The sequence below is a fragment of the Balaenoptera borealis genome (genome assembly GCF_965194805.1).
Source record: "Balaenoptera borealis genome assembly, contig: HAP1_SCAFFOLD_839, whole genome shotgun sequence".
In the NCBI taxonomy this organism is placed as follows: domain Eukaryota; kingdom Metazoa; phylum Chordata; class Mammalia; order Artiodactyla; family Balaenopteridae; genus Balaenoptera; species Balaenoptera borealis.
The window spans coordinates 127,002-151,173 of NW_028123363.1; the positions used below are offsets into that span (position 1 = coordinate 127,002).

The following is a 24,172-nucleotide window of genomic DNA, read 5'->3' on the forward strand; positions in this document are numbered from 1 at the left end:
TGTTAACAGTGAACATCTTAATTATTTCTTAGATGCTGATGATGGAGGAGAAAGAAGGGTATAATCCTTATTATGCATGTAAGGGCTGTTTGTATATTAGGTGGGCTCATAAAACAAATCTCTGGTTTCTTGTATGTAAAACTTGGTTGGTTCTATGAAGTTTTATTTTTTAAAAAAGGTGGTTGTACTGCTCTTTCTTGGTAAAAAAAGTCTAATCAACAGAATGATGATATCTTTTTTGTGTGTGTAAGGTTTATATGTCAGCAACTAGGATGACCCGCACAGCTGGTTAAATATGTAAACACCAGGGCATTGCCTTCTGTATGTTATGGAGTACTAGATTTTTAAGTGGCAAAATCTCTTTAGTGGTTGTGAATTTACCTGAGTATTGATCCATATGAGATTCCAATAGGAGTGTCTGATTAAACTAAAGGAAACTAATGCTTTTCATATGTGATGGTCTTTTCTCTCACAGTATGCTTTGGACTTTATCGGCATGGAAAAGACTGGAGCCAGTTGCAGTGGTTCACCTGTAGGATTCTTCCTTCGTTAAAGAGTGAAAATCCAAGCCTGACAGTACTCATGGTTCCCTATTCTGAGTTCGCTGAATCTTTTCGCTTAGCTTATTTGTTCTGCTGTGGAATTCTCAGGGACTGTAGAGAGGGATCTTTTTTTCTTCCCCTTGGAAGAGGGGAAGAAAATGTGTATAGAATGAGTAATAACAATATGGTTGGAGATTCGTGTTATAATGTATAGATAGATGAAAGAATGGAGATAAATGTATAGATAGAGAAAAGAATGGGAGATGTGTATATGTATGTATGTAGATCAGTACTTTGTTCACGTGTGATGGCATACAGACTGTGGTCATCTTATTGTCATGGGGGTAAGAGCAAGAAAGTCGTCCCAAAGCAGATAACATTTATGTTGCTTTTTGAAAGCCATGTGAAATAAACCAGCTAGTTCAAGAGTAGACGATGATATTATATTCTCCTGCTTCATTTTTCTCTGTAGGACTTATCACCATCCTACATACTATGTTCACTTCATTCATTCATTCCTTGTCTATCATATTAGGATTAAGCTCTTTGAGGGCAGGGATTTTTGTCTGTTTGGATTAATTCTATATCCTCAACACCTAGAAAACTGCCTGGCACGTAGCTGAATGAAAGAATGAAGTTTGTGAGTTTTAGAATAGTTGTCTTACTTATTTTCCTTTTGCTTATTAAGAATCTCTCTCTACAGTTCCTCCATATTTTTGCTTACTATTTTTCATTGTGTGTACGGGAGTCTCCCTAGTGATAATATGCTGTTTCCACACTATTTCACAAACCCATCCCCTATTTTCCATCTCTCTTAACTCACTTAGTTTCCAAACTCTCTTACCTGAATTGATACGCTCTCCTAGCTGTTTTCATGCCTCTACGTAACTCCCCTTAGATATTGACTATCTTCTCCACAGCTATCAGAATTATCAGTCTGAAATACAGAACTGACCGGACTGTTTCTTTGCTTAAAAGTCCCTAATAGTCCCCATCTGTCTAGAGTAAAATGTGTGCTCGTTAGAATGGCACGGAAGCCCATCCATAGCTTGGATTCAGGTACATAAAGTCCCCTTCCCATCTTATAATGAAAATGGGTCTGTTCATTTTTCTTTGTGTCACTAGTGCCTGGCATGTAATAGAGACTTCACCAATAGTTTTTTGAGTAAATGAATGCGTACTAGGGTATATGAAGGAATGAATAACTATAATAATAAATTTCATTGAAAATGCTTGCTGTTGAAATAAAAGATGATATAAAAACCTAACTTGAACACTAGCATTTAAGAACAGTTTTTCCGGGCTTCCCTGGTGGCGCAGTGGTTGAGAATCTGCCTGCCAATGCAGGGGACACGGGTTCGAGCCCTGGTCTGGGAAGATCCCACATGCCGCGGAGCAGCTGGGCCCGTGAGCCACAACTACTGGGCCTGCGCGTCTGGAGCCTGTGCTCCACAACAAGAGAGGCCGCGACAGTGAGAGGCCCGCGACCGCGATGAAGAGCGGCCCCCACTCGCCACAACCAAAGAAAGCCCTCACACAGAAACGAAGACCCAACACAGCCAAAAATAAATAAGTAAATAAATAAATTTAAGAACAGTTTTTCCTTTTTACAGCTGATTTGTTTTTCTTAGCATCCAGCTGTTCAATTTGCTGTCCTCCCTCAGCATTTTTTAAAGGAATCTCTCTGGGCATTTACACTGTTGCTTTGGAAGTAATCCAGTTTCTCATGGCTTTCCTCTCTGTAGGTCTTCCCTTTATCCCCATCCCTATATGTTGGGTCTTTTCTCCCTAGCTACTTTCTTTATTTCTTTATAGAGATTTATGACTCTGCATGTATGACCATACCCATGTGTATGTCTTTTCTCTCTTCTGGCTATAAGTTCTCAGTTTAAAGCTTTGCATGAAGTTCTAAGACCCTTAGGGTTAAATTACTTCTACAGAGCACACACTGACAGCCCTGATCTACCTGTTTCCAACTTAAAATGATTTTTATTGTGACTGTTTGTATTTCTCTGAATTTCCTTTTTTTTCCCCCCTTAAATGTGTGTGCACAACTCAGATTGAAAATCTCCAAGAGCAACTTAGAGATAAGGAAAAGCAGATGAGCAGCTTGAAGGAGCGAGTCAAATCCTTGCAGGCTGACACCACCAACACTGACACCGCCTTGACTACTTTGGAGGAGGCCCTTGCCGAGAAGGTGGGTGACTGGCCCAGACTCCTCACAGACACATTTCTTCTGCCTTCTCATTAATCTGAAAGTCACTTTAGTGCTGAGACTTGATAGAGGAGACAGAAGAAGTCGCTTTGGCAAAAGGGAAAAGAGCTGCCTGTACTGTTGCTGACATACCCAGTGTAAGGGAAAGAAGATTCGTTTTGTTGTTGCCAATTTAAGCACCTGTTGCTAGGCAGGATGGATTCCGTACTGGAGGGCAGTGGCTGAAGTTTCTAAAGAACCAGCCATGTACTCCCTGTTTACTATCTTCTTTTTATATGTATGGTCAGCTAGAATCGGTGATGTGGGAATGTCGGACGCTGACCATCAGGAGGCAACATTAGTTCTCTTTTACTGTGCCGCATTGGGATCTAATATATTCATGGGTTTTAGTTATTAATACAGTGTACTTGCTATTTTTCTAGTCGTGGCCTTGCCACTTCATTTTGCCTTCATGAGCAAACCTAGTTTTTACAGGAATGGTTGACTAAATAAAGAAGTGGCCCAACATGACAAGTGTTAATGTCTTGGAGGAGGTTTAAGGACTCTTGGTGGGGCATTTTAATTGGATTCTTCTTCTTCTTCTTTTTTCTTTAAGGGATAGGGTTACTGTTCCTTAAGCCTCTTGGACTCAGAATGTTTCAGGCTTCCTGCCCAGGGATCAAGGCTTGATCCCCGAATATATTCAGAAATAATACCCATAAATGTACTTAAATTGCTTCAACTTTCAAACTTCCTGAGTATCTGTTGACAGAAGTTTTAATGGTTTCTCTTTTCTTTATCCTTCTTTATGCTTTAAGCTCAACAAATCATAATCTCTCCAACCTCCTCCTGTTTGCTGTGTGAGTTGTGAGTTGTTTCCATTGCTTTGTAGGCAACATGTGAATTATATATAGAAAAGAAATATTTGCTACTTATTGTCCTTAGGGTATATGTATAAGTTTTTTGTTGCTTGGGATTTGAATAAATGAGATTATTCCAAAAGAATACTCTAGGGACATCTAATACTAATTAAGGTTATAGGAAAAGAAACCTAGGGGAATCAAAAGAACAAAACCAGATGTATGTTAGGGCAAGATAGGTTGGAAGGTTGAATTCTTTACAAGGTCAATTATTAACGACCTATCACTGTCTTTTGAATGGAGGATGGAAGTGTGAAATTTTATCAGCTAGAAGCTGAATTGCAGTCATATGATAGAAGTATGAAAGGAATTTTCTCATGTATTGATGTACTCTCTTATCAGGAGCGGACAATCGAACGCTTGAAGGACCAGCGGGACCGAGATGAGCAAGAAAAGCAGGAGGAAATTGATAACTACAAAAAAGATCTTAAAGACCTGAAAGAAAAAGTCAGCCTGTTGCAAGGCGACCTCTCAGAGAAAGAGGTCAAGATCACCAAAATGGAATTATTTGGTTTGCTTAGCCAGTGCATTGTGTGTATATGTTGTTGGTGTTTACATAATGCGTATAAAAAAAGGGTCTGTTGGAAGATTTAAAGAATCTTCTTATAGCAGGGATTATTTCAGGAAGCTTTGCAGAGATACAGTAGATGGAATCATTTCTTTCCTAAGTCTTACCTCTTACCTCTTGCAACTGTTATGAGTTGGCTTCTTACTTGCTAATGACGTTTTACAGATCCTAAAATAACAGTATTTCTCCAGTTACATTTGGAGAAATATTGTGCTAATGGTGAGAAAGCTGATAGACGAACGGCATGTGCACAAGGAGGACAGTTTATTTACATCAGCTCTTAACGATCACCTCAGCATTGGCAGAGAAATCTTAAATGATTGTTGACCAATTAGGTGACTTAATAGACTTTGATTTTACTTTTGAAGAATCTTGTCGATGTCACCTAAATAGCAGAAATGCCTAATGCCTTGTGATCAGATAATAATGAGCTTTAGGGACATTCTCAGGGTTTTCTTTCTAATATCTTTAGGAAAATTTATGGGAATTTGTGTTTCTAATAGAATGTTTCTTCCAAAATTAGAAGAGAAGAAAAAAGTCAGTGTAGCTACTAAGGTTACTGCTTACATTCACAAAGCTTGATCTACTTCCATTTATTTTGTGGGAATGGATATGTATTGGTAGAGCTCTTTAAGTCACTATTCAGTTGGTATTTCTTGGGAATTCATTCTGTTTTAGTTAGAACTTGAAAGCCAGAGCTAATGTTGTTGTTCTGTATTTCATGTTCTTGAAGTGGAAATATGTCAGTATATGCTAATGGAAAGAAACTACAAACCACCAGGAAAATAAATTTAAGAATTTAAATCTCCATTTTGTTAATAAATAGTATTTATTCTAGATGTATGTTGCTTCTTTTAGGCTTCACTCTTGGATCTGAAAGAGCATGCTTCTTCCCTGGCTTCCGCAGGATTGAAAATGGACTCACGGCTTGAGACACTAGAAATTGCTTTGGAGCAGAAGAAGGAAGAGTGTCTGAAGATGGACTCGCAGTTGAAAAAGGTTAAAGAAAACTTTTCCAATTTCTTGCTTTGCTTTATTTATTTATTTTAAGTTTCTGCTTTATAACAAAGTGAATCAGCTATACATAAACATATATCCCCATATCTCCTCCCTCTTGCATCTCCCTCCCATCCTCCCTATCCCACCCCTCTAGGTGGTCACAAAGCACTGAGCTGATCTCCCTGTGCTATGCGGCTGCTTCCCACTAGCTATCTGTTTTACATTTGGTAGTGTATATATGTCCACGCCACTCTCTCACTTCGTCCCAGCTTACCCTTCCCCCTCCTCGTGTCCTCAAGTCCATTCTCTACATCTGCGTCTTTATTCCTGTCCTGCCCCTAGGTTCTTCATCACTTTTTTTTTTTTTTTAGATTCCGTATGTATGTGTTAGCATACGGTATTTGTTTTTCTCTTTCTGACTTACTTCACTCTGTATGACAGACTCTAGGTCCATCCACCTCACTGCAAGTAACTCAATTTCATTTCTTTTTATGGCTGAGTAATATTCTATTGTATATATGTGCAACATCTTCTTTATCCATTCATCTGTTGATGGACACTTAGGTTGCTTCCATGTCCTGGCTATTGTAAATAGAGCTGTAATGAACATTGTGGTACATGACTCTTTTTGAATTATGGTTTTCTCAGGGTATATGCCCAGTAGTGGGATTGCTGGGTTGTATGGTAGTTCTATTTATAGTTTCTTAAGGAACCTCCCTACTGTTCTGCATAGTGGTTGTATCAATTTACATTCCCACCAACAGTGCAAGAGGGTTCCCTTTTCTCCACACCCTCTCCAGCATTTATTGTTTGTAGATTTTTTGATAATGGCCATTCTGACTGGTGTGAGGTGATACCTCATTGTAGTTTGGATTTGCATTTCTCTAATGATTAGTGATGTTGAGCATCCTTTCATGTGTTTGTTGGCAATCTGTATATCTTCTTTGGAGAAATGTCTATTTAGGTCTTCTGCCCATTTTTGGATTGGGTTGTTTGTTTTTTGATATTGAACTGCATGAGCTGCTTGTATATTTTGGAGTTTAATCCTTTGTCAGTTGCTTCATTTGCAAATATTTTCTCCCATTCTGAGGGTTGTCTTCTCATCTTGTTTATGGTTTCCTTTGCTGTGCAAAAGCTTCTAAGTTTCTAGGTCCCATTTGTGTATTTGTGTTTTTATTTCCATTTCTCTAGGAGGTGGGTCAAAAAGGATCTTGCTGCGATTTATGTCATAGAGTGTTCTGCCTCTGTTTTCCTCTAAGAGTTGGATAGTGTCTGGCCTTACATTTAGGTCTTTAACCCATTTTGAGTCTATTTTTGTGTATGGTGTTAGGGAGTGTTCTGCTTTCATTCTTTTACATGTAGCTGTCCAGTTTTCCCAGCACCATTTATTGAAGAGGCTGTCTTTTCTCCATTGTATATTCTTGCCTCCTTTATCAAGAATAAGGTGACCCTATGTGAGTGGGTTTATCTCTGGGCTTTTTACCCTGTTCCATTGATCTGTATTTCTGTTTTTGTGCCAGTCCCATACTGTCTTGATGACTGTTCTTGCTTTGCCTTAAATAACAGCATAGTAGAAAACTCTATAGTGTCCATATGGAATAACTTACCAGTGGAGTAATAATCTCCTAAAATTCAAAATACCATTTATACCTTGATTAATTCTCTTGGCATTCTTATCCTATTTTACTTTACTCCTGAGAGTCCCCAAACTCTTAGAAAATTGGCAATTCAGAGTAAGATTAAAATATGCAGCTCCTTTATAGATGACATGTAAGACCACAATGTAAAAATCTCAATTATCTGATATTTTTCTTCTATTAGCATTAGGCTTCCTGGCAAGAGATAATTTAACAGTGATAATCACCCATACCGGTGAATATTAGAATTTGGTACAGGTATTTACTATCCATTTCATTGATTTACACCTCTCTAATATTTATATGGCAGTTTGTGGTTTTCAAAGCACTTTCATACTTATTATCTCTGAGTTACCAACTCTGATTAACTGGGTCCAGTTCATGTGATTACTGATGAGAAGGGGGCCCAGCCTAGTCTTGAGACTTGGTGGTGTTCTTTTGACATATATTGGGTGTGTTCAGCATGAACACCTTGTGATGAATCATTATTTAGGGTATGCCAGAAATGAAGTCATATTCTTAAGCTAAGGAAAGGAAGAAAATCCAGTAGCTTAAAGTTACTTTTGAATAAGTAGGAAAATACTTTTTTTGAGATTAACTAATTCAGATTTGGTGATTGACTTTTTTCCCCGTCACTAAATAAGTGGAGGTAATTTTCTATTTAATACCGGAATATTGAAGGTAAGACTGTTAGATGTATTTAGGATTATGAAACTGAGCAGTAACTGTCAAGAGTAATAAATGTTATTCACTAATATTCCAAACTCGCCTATTTATGGCAATCCCACATTTTCTCTTTGTTTATTTTTAATCTCCTTGTTATGATACTTCCATAGCTGGCCATTTTTATGATCTCTTAAACTTTGTGTTTAGGTTCATGAGAAAAAATAAAGTTATCTTTGGGTAGAGGACTTGGTGGCTTCCCCTTCCTCTGATTTATTACTTGTTTTTCTGCTAATTGCCATTTTACTTTTCGTATTTTCCCTTCTTTCATTCTGGACAACTGTAACTTTTCATTTTAATTAATTAGTGATGTTTTCCTATTACACTGCTCCCACAACGCCCTCCTCCAACCTAAATATAGGTTGCTCTAGAGTTTGCAATATACATTTTCACTCTTTTCTTTTTCCTCAGCTTTTTCAATGCCAAAAATTGTAGATATTTAAGGTGTACAACATGATGCTTTCATCTATGTATGCGTTGTGAAATGGTTACCACAGTCAAGCTAATTAACACATTCATCAACCTTAAATAGTTACCTTTTTTCGTGTGTGTGGTGAGAACACTTTTTAAAAATTGTAGTATAATTGACATATAACATTTTATTAGTTTCTGGTGTACAACATAACAACTCAATATTTGTTTATATTGCAAAATCATCACCACAGTAAATCTATTGAACATCCATCAGTATACATAGTTATAAATTTTTTTTCTTGTGATGAGAACTTTTAAGATGTATTCTCTTAGCAACTTTGACATATGCAGCACATATTTATAGTCACCATGCTGTACATCACATCCCCAGGACTTACTGTTTTGTAACTGGAAATGTGTACCTTCTGGTCCCCTTCACCCATGTCGCCCACCTCTGACTCCCCACTTCTGGCAGGCTACCGGTCTTTTCTGTGAGCTTGGTCTTTTTGTTTTTGTTTTAGATTCCATATGTAAGTGCAGTCATAATGACATTTATCTACTCTGTCTGACTTATCTCACTTAGCACGTTCTCAAGGTCCATCCATATTGTGGCCAATGAAAAGACTTTCCCCCTTTTTTTATGGCTGAGTAATATTCCTGTGTGTGTATACATACATACGTATGTACATACCGCATTTTCTTATCTATTCATCCACTGATGGACACTTAGGTTGTTGAGAACACTTTTTAAGATGTATTCTCTTAGCAAATTTCAAGTATGCAACACAACATTGTTAACTAGAGTCGATATCCTATACGTTAGATCCCCAGGACTTATTCATCTTATAACTGAAAGTTTGTACACTTTGACCAACATCTTCCCATTTCCCCACCCCCAGCCCCTGGCAACCACCCTTCTACCCTCTGCTTTTCTGAGTTCACCTTTTTCAGATTCCACATTATAAGCAAGATCTTCCATGTTTTTAATATGTGGCATTTCCTTCTCATTCTTCTTTGCAGTGTCCATTTTTCTGCTTACATTGCCCCTCTACTCTTGGGTGTTGTCTCCTTTTCCCCTTAGCGCCTTTAACTATTTTTTAAAAATACTTATTTATTTTATTTATTTATTTTTTGGTATGTGTTGGGTCTTAGTTGTGGCATGCGGGATCTTCATTGTGATGCGCGGGCTCTCTAGTTGTGGCGCACGGGCTCCAGAGCGCATGGGCTCTGTCGTTTGTGGGATTCAGCCTCTCTAGTTGAGGCGTGGGGGCTCCGTAGTGGCGGCGCGCGGGCTTAGTTGCCCTGCGGCATGTGGGATCTTAGTTCTCTGACTGGGGATCAAACCCGTGTCCCCCGCACTGGAAGACGGATTCTTAACCGCTGGACCACCAGGGAAGTCCTGTGCCTTTAGCTATTTATCATAGTTACTTTAAATTCCCTGTCTGGTAATTCCAACATCTGTGTCAAATATATGAGTCTTATTTTTTACTAGCAGGGGCGAGAGTGGGAGAAATGCCCTTTCCCCAGGTAGGACAAAGCTCTGTTAAAATTTTTACTCCTGAGGGTCTGTCTTTGGATAGAGTACACTTTGGGCATATTTCACAATTGTTACTCTTCCCCTCCTGCAGCCAGAACCACAAGGGGATTTTTGTTGGCTCTTCACTGTGAGACCCTGGTGTGGTTCCTGGATTAAAGCCCATGAAAGTATGGGCCCCGCTAAAACCGCCGGCCCTGGGACTTTCCTCACTCGCTTGCTTGTACGTCCACACTCAGCCCCCAGCAGTTCCTTAAAATTACCACTTCAGTGTTTCTGCTCACAGCTTCTGCTCCAGGTGAGCAGATCTCAGCTTCAGCTCTGTGGGTTTGCCAGTGTCTCTTGATGTTGGAGGGGTAATTTTTCCTGTGACCTCAGTTCTCTGATAGGTCCTAGAAAACTCATTGATTTTCTGTTTTTCAACTTTTTCTTGTAAAACTAGTAGTGATGACTTCTGAGTTTTTTACATGTTGGAACTGAAGTTCCAGTAGCTTCCCGTATGGAACAGGCCTACTCATTCTTGTTTTATGAAGGTATTTGTATGAATTTTGCTGTTTAGAATAAAATCTAAAATAATAATATAATAAAAACAATTTATTAATTATATTTGGGAATCAGCTTTAGTTTTATTCATTAACACATAACTGTTTATGGAATCAGTAAGTTAACCTATGCCCAGGAATTTGAAGGTAGATCACAGAGATTTAATTAACAATATACCTGTCTTATACAGCTTTTTCAGTTCTGCTAGATGTTGAATGAATTTGACTATTTTATTATGTCTGTTTCTCAACTTAATTTATATTGGAAATTGCCTTATTGAAAATAAAAAACCCTTTGACTTTAAAAAAATGTCTTAAAATAAATGAGAGCATATTTCCTAATGTAAGATTGAGATAAGAGTCTAGTAATAAAATGTAAGACCCAGAATAATTGTTAAATATCATATTTCAGATTTTATCCCATTCTAGTAGATAAGTGCTTCCCTAGCATTATTACATTTTAAAAGCAGGGCAGTGAAGTAAGTCAGACAGAGAAAGACAAATACTGTATGATCTCACTTATATGTGGAATGTAAAAACCAAAAACCAACCAAAAACTGAACTCATAGATACAGAGACCAGATTGGTAGTTGTCAGAAATGGAGGGCTGTGTGTGTGTGTGTGTGTGTTTGTATAATGGGTGGAGGTGGTCAAAAGGTACAAACTTCCAGTTATAAAAAAAAAAAATGTAACTGTGTAGTGATATTTTGTCTATGTAATATTTAAGCAGAGAAGAACCTTATAAATTGAAGACTAGCTATTAGATGTTTGATAATCCCCTGTTGAAATTGGAGTATAGGTGGCTTTTGGGGACATGGTTTGCCCACTGCCACTGTATGTATATCTGATAGAATTTGGACATTTTCTTTGTAGGCACACGAGGCAGCATCGGAAGCCAGAGCCAGTCCAGAGATGAGTGATCGAATACAGCAATTGGAGAGAGAGATTGCCAGGTACAAAGATGACTCTAGCAAGGCCCAGGCAGAAGTTGACCGCCTCTTGGAAATCTTGAAGGAGGTGGAAAGTGAGAAGAATGACAAAGATAAGAAGATTGCTGAGTTGGAAAGGTAAGGAAAGGGAAGCTGAAGAGGCACTCTCTATGTTAGAGAGGTTGAAGGATCGTTTTAAAACTATGTACTTTTCGGGACATATTTTTCCAATATATCTGCCTCTCTGAATTTACTTTATTACCTACTTTTTATTCTAAGTCAGTGTAGCTTCACTGTTGCAGTCTCTGAATGGCAACACGGAGTGGGAATAGATTGGGAAGCTATGGACTTCAGCATCATTGATTGGAAAGAGAAAGTATTCATTGATTAAGAAGTTAAAGTTTTCTACTGGCTAATCAAGAGAGTGCAGATAGCCACTTGCTCTCTCATTATTTATTTATCTGTGTAAGGAACAAATGAACCTCAAGTTTAAGGAGTTAAAATTTTTAATTGGTTTAGACCTTTTATGTTGAGCCGTTGCTCTTTTGGGCTGTGAATTTTTAGACTCTGTATTGTGGAGAAGCAAGCTATTACATTGGTACATAGGTCAAATTTAGAAGGAGGGACATTTTGAGGACAAGTTAGGAGACTTGGATGTGATTTTTTATTGAGCTCTGACTTTGACTTCTTCAGAATGAGCTTTGTTTAAACAGAACCAGCCAGATAGCTCTCTTGGAATTTTCTTTGCCTTTTTTTCTTGTTAGGGTATTTTGTACTAAAGATAAAGCGTATGCCTCTTGACCTCTTCCTTTACACCATGTATTTAACATAAATTCACAAGTGCATAGAAATAATTCTTCCAGTAGAACTGCATTAATCACTGTATTCTGAACAGTCAGAGAGACTGGCAGTGACAGAATGAAGTCATTAATCCGTGTGACTCCTTTGAGCCTGATTCTTAGAAGTATTTTATTTCCATGCTCTTGAACGTTGGGAAGTAGTAGACTACTTTCATAAGTTGTTTACTAAGTTTTAAATTTTTAGGATATTGGTAGACTTGATATTTTCCCCTAGAAGTAACTTTTTCCTCTTGTTCTGTACCCATAGAATTTTGATTTTCAAAAAACTAAAAGGATAAAGTCCAACCCTCACAATTCTTCTTCACTAAGTTGAAAGTGTGAATGAATGAGCTGATCACCTACTCATTTGTTTCCTCTTATTTTGATATTAACTCTATTCGTGTTTTCTGGTCTGGTTCTGGATAAGATGGGTGGATAAAGTTCTTTAAGTCAGAATTAACAAATTATCAGAGTCTCAAGATTAGATTATGTATGTTTTTTGTACGTCTCCTCTGTTTGCACTGAATCTTTACCCCCAGCACACGTGCACGTGCACACACACACACACACACACACTCTCTCTCGTTACATACTTACATAAGTACATACCTTTCTTTGCTTTTGTGTCACCCTGAAATCAACAGCAGTACTTCATAGATGTAATTTATTTTTATTTTATTTATTTATTTTTTGAAATCAGACTTTTATTCAAATCTTAGTTTCATAGATTTTAAAATACGATACTTCTGATGGATTAGTGACTTCCCACTAAATGTATTTCAGTCTTTCAGAAAAGAAATTTCTTGATAAAGTTTTATTTTTCAGTTTGATTTTTTTGTGTTAGAGCTCTGCATTGAAATTATTGCTTGCTATTCCAGATACCTTGCTTGAAAAATGTTTCAATTCATTTTTGGACCCAGTACTGATTTTGGGAGATGGACGTGATTTGAACGAGAGTAAGAAATAGAATTAAATCTATATTTGATATCCAAAGCACACCAGATAGCTTTTATTAGCCACTATATTTCTCACATTTGGGGAAAGAGTTGTAAATGATCTGTTCTTTCCACAGAATATTACTTATAAATTTGAACAAGTACTATAGAATTTTGTCCTCTGGTCATGTAACATTGTAATCTTCTTTTAAGATTCGACACACAGTTTCCTGGCTACCGAGAAAAGAAACAGTTTTAAAAACTCAATTGCTACTGGCTTTGTAATTTGTTATTGAGCAGCATAGTTTAAGATGGGAATAAAAGATGATTGGAATTATTTTATGCCTTTTCTTCCCAGAGTTTTAGTACTGAGCTGCGTGTGCGTGGCTGCTGTGTTTCTTACTAACCGTTTGCTTCTTATGTTGCTGTTCCACTGTTTCCTGGGTGTGGGTGTCTGGCTCCCTGTCATTCATCATCTGAGTTTCTTCACCTTTCTTTTGGCGTGTCTTATCCTGGTCCTATTCCATTGGGGTTTTGGTCTCTGTGTCTGTCTGTGTTCATATCCCTCTTGGCCATGCTGTTTCCCAGAAAGCCAGCCTCCCGCACTTTGTACCTTCCACGCCACATTTCTGTCCCTGCACCGTCGGGGGGGTTTGTTTGGGACTTCCTGGGAAAGTGAGTGTTAAGTAAGGCTACAGTTGTGTACTCGAGGAGTTGCTGCTGCCACTCTTGCTGCTGCTGGGGCTTGCTGGGGGTTTTGCTTGATCAGAATTAAAGACCAGCCGGTTATATATCCAGTTGAACAGTACCTCTTAGGTCCATTGCTTGTGGATAAAGTATGTGTTCTCTCTGCTAAGATTCTGATATTGTTGGATATAATTGTCTTATTCTTGGTTTCTAGCCCATCTTTTATGTGGTGGTTCTTTTGCTGGAGTGCCCTTTAAGTAGTAGCCTCTCAGGCGATGCAGCTGTAGTGCCACACCCTGATTCAGGAAGTAGCATGCATTTTTACTGGGTGTTCAGCCACCTTCTAAGTGCAAAAATGACAGCAGAATGTTATCATTGGGCTAAAGAAAATTCTTATTATTCTTTTAAAATTTCCTAGTACTTATGTAAGATTCTCCAATATTAATAGGTTTAGATTAACTCATGAAGAATTCCCAGACTTATTCTTTGTGGTCTTGAGAAAAACAAATAGTCCCTTAACACTGCTCTTACAGAACAATGGTAGTTCCTGTCAGATGATTTAGTGTTGTACCAGTGTCTTGAGCTACTGCAATTTTAAAACGAGGATTATGTAGGCCTACCCATACATCTGCAAATACAAAATATTTTTCCCAATTAAATCGAAGAAGTACTATTTCTAAATTTATATTCCGTACTGTGGTGTGTATCAGTTGGAGTTCAACCAGAGAGGCAGAACCAGTAGGAGAGATACATACATATATTTATATATATATGATACATATATATCCGTTTTATTACAAGGAATTGTCTTGCATGATTGTCAGCAGCTGGCTAAGCGAGTCTGAAATGTGTATGGGAAAGCTGTCAGGAGGAGATCACCTGCAGGATAGAACTCCCGTGGGCATGGGCCAGAACGGTGGTCCGCAGGCAAAATTTCTTTTCTTTCCTTGGGAAACCTGCTTTTAGGGCCTTCCAAAGAATTGAGATAGCCCACTTCGATTATCTGGGATAGTAATCTCCTTTACTTAAATGGATTGTAGGCTTTACTTATATCCGCAAAATACCTTCATAGCAACATGTAGATTAGTGTTGGATTAAGTTAACTGGGTGCTGTAGCCTACCCAGGTTGACACTTCAAGAAAGTCATCACCTGGCGGTTCTGGATAGTCTCCACAGATGATTTTAAGGGAGAAAATAATAGTAAAAACAAACCTAAAGATTGACGTGTTATATAAGTAGATTGATTTCGATTAGCATGAGGAACCCAAAATGTAAATTGAATATTTCTCTTCTCAAGTGAGCATATTATGGTTTCTATTTAGATGCACGATGAATAGCCTTTTCTTTGGCATAATGTTTAAAATGTTTAGTAATGTAGGCGGATGAAATTCTGATAGTAGTATCTTTTCAGACTCCTGAAAGAATTGCTTGTTGTCTGCTCTTTCACTCATGTCCCTTTAGCTAAATACCCATGCCATGGCAGTATACTGGGAGCATTATCCCCCGTGCATAATTTTGCTTCTGTATTTGCTTTATTACCTTTTTTTTTCTGATACAGAAGCACTAATGAATCTGCAGAGTTTGGTGTTTGCACTAGAAATCCTCAATTTTTACTCTAATGTGAGGTTTATTTAAATTACATTCAGCATCCCACTTAGAAACGTTTATGTTTGGAGAATGACACCCATCTTCTGATTTTTCACATAATTTAGGTATCAAGGATTGCCTTTGGTTTATGAAAGTTAGGAATTTTCAGGGATGTAAAGAATAATAGAATATTATTGTGTAACTTAAATAATTTATAAGAAATTTGGATTTACTGTATTTCCTGATTTGTGGGAATATAAAAACTGGAATTTTAATGGATGTAGATTTCATTTGGGGTTGTGTTTTGAAATTTATAAGAGGGATTAAAAGATGAGAAGAAAGGACATGTTTTCTTAGACATGTTTAATCTTTGAAAACCCTAAAGTTCTTTTTATTCCTTATTCCTTTTACCTGGTTACTCTCCCTTTAACTATGCATCTCTAAAAACACTACTGTTAGTAAGATTTGTAGTTATCAAGCTCTTGAGAATAATAGCCAATCTGTGAGTTTAGTTTTTCTCTCCGTAACTCACTCTCCTCTTTGCCACAAAGTATATACCCTTTCCTTCTTCATTAATGAATGAATGAATTTTTCTGCTTATGAAGGCTCTTATTTGCTGGTCACTGTTCTGGGCTCTGGGGACACAACAGGGAACAAAGCAAACAAAATCTCTGCCTTCCAGGAGTTTATCATCTAGCCTCAGAAGACGAAAGCTCCAGCAAGGAGCGGACTTTTCCTCTGTAGGCAATGCTGGCAGAGGCGTTCTTCCACAGCTTGCCGGTACCTAGAAATTTCAGTGAGGAGGTTTCCATTTGCGGTCTGGTTGAGCTCTCCTGGGAAGTCATACTTAACATACTCAATTAATGTGTGCCCCAGGATACAGAATTATTACGGAAAAGGGGCTTCTTGTTGAACTTCAGACTCTTTAAGTCTGGTCTTCTAATTTTTGTGACCAGTATTAAATGATAATGGCTTGAGAGGTTGTTTGGATAGAAGGCTAGCAGGTTGTTTTGGATCCTAGGCTCCTAATTTTAGGTCCTAGAACTGTAGCGTAGATGGAGATGTAAAATGGAGAGGGAAAGCCAGGATAGTGTGCTGCTACTGGTACTATTCTGACAAAGGCAAGAGAACCAGGAATCAGTGTTGTTATTTACATACATACACACACACACACACACATATACACACACATATGTATAGGTACATAAGCACATTTTGGGGCCAGTCTCGTAAGTAGATTTATATTAGGTTTTTATTAGGAGGAAACTTAGTTTTTCTGCTTTGTGATGGTTGCTTTCATTTTCTTTGCTAACTGTCTTTTCCAGACCTCATCTAGAACTATTAGTTCTAGGCTTTTACATCATGATTAAACTTAAATTTTGTGGACTAGCAAGAAAACTTAACCTGTGTTTATAATGTTTCCAAGGGAACTACATTCTGGTTTATAAACAACTGGCTCTATTAAACAACTGGTATATGATGTATTCATAAGATTTGGAGCTGCTTGATTTTTTTTTTTAAAGCAAGGGTGTTCCCAGTTTGCTCAGAATTCAGGCTCAAGGTAGTTAGCCCCTGAATTAACTGTCTAAATTGCTACAGCAGTAACTGTTAACCTCATTTTGGTAAGTGAGAGGAATCTATACTTCTGTAGTTCAAGATCAACATAATGAACTGAGCTTGAACACAAAGAATGGGGTCGTTTTCCCATCATGCCGGGAGTGAGATTTAGTCTGTGGAGTTATTTGCACGCGTGCATGTGTAAGAGAAAGTACTTCTCTGGTGGTATTTGGAGAATTTAGGGAAGATAGTTGCTAGGCTTAAATCCTCATGGCTCGAGGATATGACCTTTTAAGTTTTTTTATTTGCTTTTAAAGCTTACTAGTACCTGAAATTTTATGTAATGAAAACGGAGTTATTTTTACTTTTTATAAATCTTTCAAAATGTGTTGGCAAACTTAGAGTTTACAAGATATTTCCAACTTTGGGTCTGCTATTAGTAGATTTAACTCTTTGTTTTCTTTAAAACTGGGCTTTAGAATTAGGAGATGAATGCTTTTTTGTTATCTGCTTTTTCTGAGTATTTTCTCTTTGACTAAAATTTTCTTTCCCCTTATTCATTTGTGGGGATTTGACCCCTTTTAATTGTTATCTTTTTTTGGGGAAAAAAAAAACTTTACTGACCTCTCTTAGGTAGTAATGTCTCTTTCCTTTTTTTTTTTTTTGTGTGTGTGTGTGTGTGCTTTTGTTATAGTATCTATCACATTCTGTCCCAGGACTGTACATTGTTGTGGGCCCAATAAATACATACATTAAAACATAGAGACACAGCTCCTTTCTCATTTTACTGTCTAATCATCCCCCATTTCTTCACTTTTATCTTTCCATCCCCCACACATTCAGACCGTTGATCAAACAGATGGAGATTTAATAGTCCCTTATACCCTTGTTTGTTATAGTGAATATATTTTTATATTTGTTTCTTCTATATGTTTGTAATATGTTTACCATTGCCCATATACTTTTCTTTCTGTAAAAATATAAGTAAACGCATATGCATTAAATATTCTTATTTAATATAATTCAGTAGGATTACTTTTCTATCTGCAGGTTAAACAAAAGTATAGATAACCTCTCTCCTCTTCTGTCACAGTGAAATACCAATTCTAACTTGTATTTTTACATTTTAACATCACTGAAACTGGGATACGTGAATAAATAATGGCGTGATTTAATTGGTATATATTTTTTTATTTCTTGGTAATACATAAAGTAATGGCACATCTTCTTCCTTTGGTGAATTGATATTGAAGATGTGCGCAAAGAGAGTGAATAAAATTATTTCAGTGGCTGAGGGTGGAAGGAAGTATTTCCAAATTAACGTTATCTTCTCATGTATTCCATTTTAAATGTGTGTAACCAGATGAATATGTTTACTATTATCATTAGATATTTGACTGTTTTAACTGCATCCTGAAAGTTTATTTGCTTAGGTTGACCTAAAATTTTTGTTGACATTTTCATTTGGAAAGTGGGTTTTATGTTTGTGATTTTATATTGGTATCACAGTACATTCAGGCATCTATGGCACAGTATAACCTGAGAATATAAACCTACATATTTAATCTTCATATTTGTAAATATTTTTTCTGTAAAGAAATCCCGAATTGATCATTCAGCTTAATGTCTTCAGAAATCTCCCATAGGGAAATTAATATTAAGCTGTATATAGATTTGGCGTAAACTAGTATACAATTCATGAGGAAAATGGTTCCTTAAAGCATTGCCTTACTTTTAAATTTATAGTCATGTATCTTTGATCCACGAAGGACAGTGTTGGTGAATGTGGTCTTGACGTAGCTGGAATAGAGGAGAAATGAGTGTGGTGATTGTGTGTGCTTTCTTGAGGGAGAATGGGTTGTGTTTAAAAAAACGAAAAGAAAAAGGGAAAACGAGATGCTGCGAGTGTTGTAACGGAAAGCGACTGGTTCTTTATCAGATCCTGCTGGCTTCAGCTTGCTTTCTGGGGAGGGGGGATGCCGCTTGTTTCTTCCTTCTTCCTCCTAGGTGAATTTCACTGATTTCATTTAAAAGAAGAATAAATCACACCGCTTTACATAGTCAGTTCTATTAGGCCATCTTCCTAAAGTTTCTTGTGGGCACAGCACCTTATAATTTATTACAGTCTTGATAGAAATTTTGATGGTTACCTCAAGTTTTTACTTGACACTGGAAACATTAGAATTATATATAGTTATTCTATATGCAGATTTTTTTTCTCCTAAATTTATTTCCCAAGAGCTAAAGTTTGATGCCAAAGTGAAATATGACTCCTGAACTGTAAAATAGTTAAAAAGATCCTTAAGGTTGCTCACTCTCAACAGGAATAAGCTTAATTTTTCTTTTTTCAGGGATTTTCTCGTGTCTCATATAAAACTTTGCATCTATATGAGATTTCAGTGAGTGTCATCACTGATCTAAAATTATTCTAACGTAATGTGTCATAACCAACAAAAATAAAAAAGATCATTGGGAACAGTCATTTAAATAAATGATTGGCCTCTCTTTGACTTTGAACATTGTCTGCATTCTACACTGTTTTCCAAATGCCAAAGATCCGTGGATTTTTGTAGATCCCTTCAGGAGTCTGTAAGCATCATAGGACATATAAAGTATGTCCAGGAGGTGTGTCAGCAGACCTACATTCCTCTCACGGATCCACCACGTATTTGCTGTGTGGTTGTGAGGAGTTTTGTTTGTCATTTTGTTTCTCTGTTTTTCATCTATTTATCTTATGTGATGGCGATCATAAATCTTGTTATCCTTGCCATTCATTATTCTGGCAATGAGTTTTAAAAAACTCTCGTTTTAGTACTGAAATATTAGAAAACATTAAAGTGCAAGTTGAAATGGTGCTTGCATTCAAGAAATAAACTTCTTGTTTTAGATTCTTAAAGTAAAATTTAGATCCTGAAGGTGAGCTGGATGGCACTGGCTGTTAGAAGTCTTAAGTATTTGGAGGATAATATCGATACTACTTTCAATGAAATTGATTAATTTTTAAAAAGGGAAAACTGCCTGTTGTTATGAAAAGCAGTAATGAACCTCAGGGGCTTCGTGCTAAGGTAGGAATAGGAAGCATGGCTACTTTGCATCTCTTTCTGCTGAGCAGTATTGGAAATGAATTGATGTTTGTAGAGCCATATAGTCTTCATTATTGCTTTTAGATTGTGCCTTTGGGGGTGGATTTGATAGACTTGGAATGAGAAATAATGGGTGTAATTAAGGAAACATTTTCACATTTGAGAAAATTATTTCAAAATTTTCCAAATGAATTAGAGTTCTGTTTTCTACAGAATAACTGAAGCTGTCAGTGTTTTTCTGCTTTTGCTCCTGGATGACTTGGGTCTAAGACATGGACTGGGGTGGGTAAAGGAGTTGTCAGTTCTAAGATGGGTGTGTCTAGAACTAAGCTGACTGACGTTGTAGGATCACAGTTAGCTACTTAAACGAGAAGGGGAGCAGCTAGCCTTCTTTTCTTTTCCTTTGTGTTTAAGAAACTACTTTTTTTCCTGCCCTAGGAAATGGTAAATTTTAGACAAAATTTGTTCTTTTAGAAACTTACATTAAGGTACAGTGGTGTAATCTAATATGAAAATACACTTGTTGAAAATCTGAAATGACTAATTTTTGTTGCCAGTGCAGAATCTGTGTGACGCCTTTCCCTTCTCTAATCCTGTGCTTTATATTTTGTCTATGTCTGTGAATAATATTATTTCTGAATATCGCCCTCACTAAGTTTTTTCTAACGTTCTCTTTCACACTTTCTTCCTGGGTTTGTTGTTTCCTTCAGTCTCACCTCAAGGTCAGTATGCTTGTCCTAAAACAAAGATATGTAACAGAACATTGTATACTAACGTTGTCTTGAATTCCTATAAGCAACTGGAATGATGGAACTTATCCCAGGAATGAGATGTCTAGAAATTCAGTTATGAGTGCAGAAGATGTCATGAATCTTAGATTTATCGGAAGAGTGGATTCACAGTTCTGTGCTTCAAAAGATAGTGAGAGTGGTCAGAAAGCGAGAATCAGACTGACCAGGTTTGGACTGAGAGAGAAACGAAGATGAAAGGAAGCCACTAGAGGAATGAGGAGGTGAAAAATATTGCTTTAATTTTATTCTGTTTTCATCCAGAGACATTCTGGCTGTTATAGGGAAGATTAACCAAGATGGCGGAGTAGAAGGATGTGCTCTCACTCCCTCTTCGAGAGCACCAGAATCACAACTGGCTGCTGGACAATCATCGACAGGAAGACACTGAAACTCACCAAAAAAGATACCCCACATCCAAAGACAAAGGAGAAGCCACAATGAGACAGTAGGAGGGGGCGCAATCAAAATAAAATCAAATCCCATAACTGCTGGGTGGGTGACTCACAGACTGGCGAACACTTATACCACAGAAGTCCACCCACTGGAGTGGAGGTTCTGAGCCCCACGTCAGGCTTCCCAACCTGGGGGTCCGGCAACGGGAGGAGGAATTCCTAGAGAATCAGACTTTGAAGCCTAGTGGGAATTGATTGCAGGACTTTGACAGGACTGGGGGAAACAGAGACCCCACTCTTGGAGGGCGCACACGGAATAGTGTGCACCATCGGGTCCCGGGGGAAGGAGCAGTGACCCTGGGGGAGGCTGAACCAGACCTACCTGCTAGTGTTGGAGGGTCTCCCGCAGAGGCGGGGGCTGGCTCAGTTTCACCGTGGGGACAAGGACACTGGCAGCGGAGGTTCTGGGAAGTACTCTTTGGCGTGAGCCCTCCCAGAGTCTGCCGTTAGCCCCACCAAAGAGCCCAGGTAGGCTCCAGTGTTGGGTTGCCTCAGGCAAAACAACCAACAGGGAGGGAACCCAGCCCCACCCATCAGCAGTCAAGTGGATTAAAGTTTTACTGAGCTCTGACCACCACAGCAACAGTCAGCTCTACCCACCATCAGAGCCTCCCATCAAGCCTCTTAGATAGCCTCAACCACCAGAGGGCAGACAGCAGAAGCAAGGAAAACTACAATCCTGCAGCCTGTGGACCAAAAACCACATTTACAGAAAGACAGACAAGATGAAAAGGCAGAGGGCTACATACCAGATGAAGGAACAAGATAAAACCCCAGAAAAACAACTCAATGAAGTGGAGATAGGCAGCCTTCCAGAAAAAGAATTCAGAATAATGATAGTGAAGATGATCCAGGACCTCGGAATAAGAATGGAGGCAAAGATTGAGAAGATGCAAGAAACGATTAACAAAGACCTAGAAGAATTAAAGAACAAACAAACAGAGATGACCAATACAATAACTGAAATGAAAACTACACTAGAAGGAATCAATAGCAGAATAACGGAGGCAGAAGAACGGATAAGTGACCTGGAAGACAGAACGGTGGAATTCACTGCTGCGGAACAGACTAAAGAAAAAAGAATGAAAAGAAATGAAGACAGCCTAAGAGACCTCTGGGACAACATTAAACGCAACACCTGCAGAGCTGGTGCCCAGGCAGGGTGAGCTCTGGAGGAGAAGGCTTCCAGAGTCCCCAACAGTCTCCGCACGGTGGCCCATCCGGTGCCAAACACCTGCCACCCACAGTGAGAAGTCCCAGAAGAGTTCGGGCTCTTTGTCCTTGTGCTGGGTTTCTCCACAGGCTGGGCTTGCCTGTGGCCCCCGCCCCACCCCCGCCCACGCCTGCCCTTGCTCTATGACACGTACAATGGAATGTCACAGCACCAGGCTGAGCTGTCCAGTGCATGCTAGACCTCGAGAAGAGTTAGAAGCTAGGGAGAAGCTCTCCCACTTTCACTCTCTTTTCTCAAATCAGGCAGGCAGCAGCTCTGATATGGAAGCTATGGACACCACACCTCCTTCCCAGGCCGGCATTGTCCATTCTGCCCCTGTTTTCCCCGGCCCCCCATTTACGGCTTCGGCTGCCATTGGTCATTCAGCAGGCGGCACCTCTGACCCCGAAGCTATGGACACCACACCTCCTTCCCGGGCCGTCATTGTCCAGTCTGCCCCGTCTCCAAGTAGAACTACTACCCATTTCACACCGCTGTTCCAAGTTCTGGGAACACACCACCCAGTGGTAGCAATGCCTCAGCCCGTGCCTCGACTCAGTTACCTGAAACGCCGGCCAAAAGATAGACCAACCTTTCAAAGTTATGACAGAAATCTGAGTAAGTTTTACGCTTGGAATTGCAATTACTGTTATTAACAAGCACAACTGTAGTGCTTAGACTACAACAAGTACTATTCTAAGTGCTTAGCAAATATTAACTCACTTAATCCTCATAACGGCAACCCTATAGGTATGTAATATTCACCTTTTTTTGGGGAAACTGAGGCCCAGAGAGGTTGAATAGCTTGCCTAATGCCACACAGTAAGTAGGTGGCAAAAACCCAGGACTAAAACCAGACCGTCTAGACTTTCATCACTTTGCTGTGTCACCTTATTATAAGTTGTGGTTAGGGAAAGGACTAAACTGACAAGACTCTGAACTAGAGAAGGGAGAAATGAGAAAATGGGTGATCCTAAAAACTAGAGAGGATTTAGGCTCAGAAATTTCTGGTGATGAGACCCGGAAGAACAAGAACTTGGTTGGAATATTAACTTGGGGTAGTATCTGAATCCATCGAGAAATGGTCTTGTTTTCTTTAAAATTTAGAAAGGCCAGTTGGATGAAGATGAATGAAAAAAAAAGTAGAAAGGAAAAGAGGAAGGTGCCTTAAGTGAGACATAGCCTCTTCCCTCTAAGTACTGGGGTGGGCATCCTGTGGGAAAGGATGGAGCGCTCTCTACCAGGTTTGTCACCAGGATGAACAAGGAGAAACATGGCAACCACTGTACTGGTTTTGATGATCCCTCAAAACCAAGGCTTCAGTTTCCGAGAACGACCTACAGTAGCGTACCTACCATGTGTCAGACATGCCACCAAGTGTGTTTCCAGGCACACATTTTAATTGGAGAAATAGTTCCTATGAGGTACGCATTAGTTTCCTAGGGCTGCTGTAACAAATTACTACAAATGTGCTTGCTTAAAACAAAACACACTTATTTTCTTATGGTTCTGGAAGAGAGAGGTCCAAAACCAGTTTCCCTGGGCTGGAACGAGGAGTTGACAAGGCCGTCCATCCTCCTTCTAGAGGCTCCAAGGGAGAATCTGTTTCCTTGCCAGCATTCCTTGACTTCTGGCCACATCAATCCAACCCCAACTTCATCATCACATTCTCTTTGGAGTAAAAACTTCCTCTGCCTCTCTCTTATGAGAATACCAGTGGTTACATTTGGGTCCATCCAGGTAGTCCAGGAGAATCTCCCCATCTCAAAACCCTTACTTTCATTCCCACTGGCAAAGTCCCTTCTGCCATTTAAGGTGACATTCACAGGTTCTGGGGATTAGAATGTGGACATTTGGGGGCAATGGTATTATTCAGTCTACTACAAGGTAGATACTATTATCTTTCTCAGATGCAGGAAGTGAAGTTGAGGGAAGCAATTTGTCTCAGGTCTACAATTTCCAGAGTAGAGATTTAAATTCTGCCAGTGAGACTTTAGGACACACTCTAAACAACTTTAATCTGTGT

At 38.7% G+C, this 24,172-nt stretch overlaps 1 protein-coding gene across 1 annotated transcript in view; it reads left to right on the top strand.

Moving 5' to 3' along the window:
• LOC309621678 (ELKS/Rab6-interacting/CAST family member 1-like) overlaps window positions 1-24,172 on the top strand; it is a gene marked incomplete at its 5' end in the record, with an annotated part of 137,754 nt that overhangs the window by 85,734 nt on the left and 27,848 nt on the right. The window contains 4 exon segments of the mRNA XM_082409050.1: window positions 2,602-2,739; window positions 3,999-4,139; window positions 5,083-5,223; window positions 10,947-11,140. Coding sequence (XP_082265176.1) covers window positions 2,602-2,739; window positions 3,999-4,139; window positions 5,083-5,223; window positions 10,947-11,140 — 614 coding nt within the window.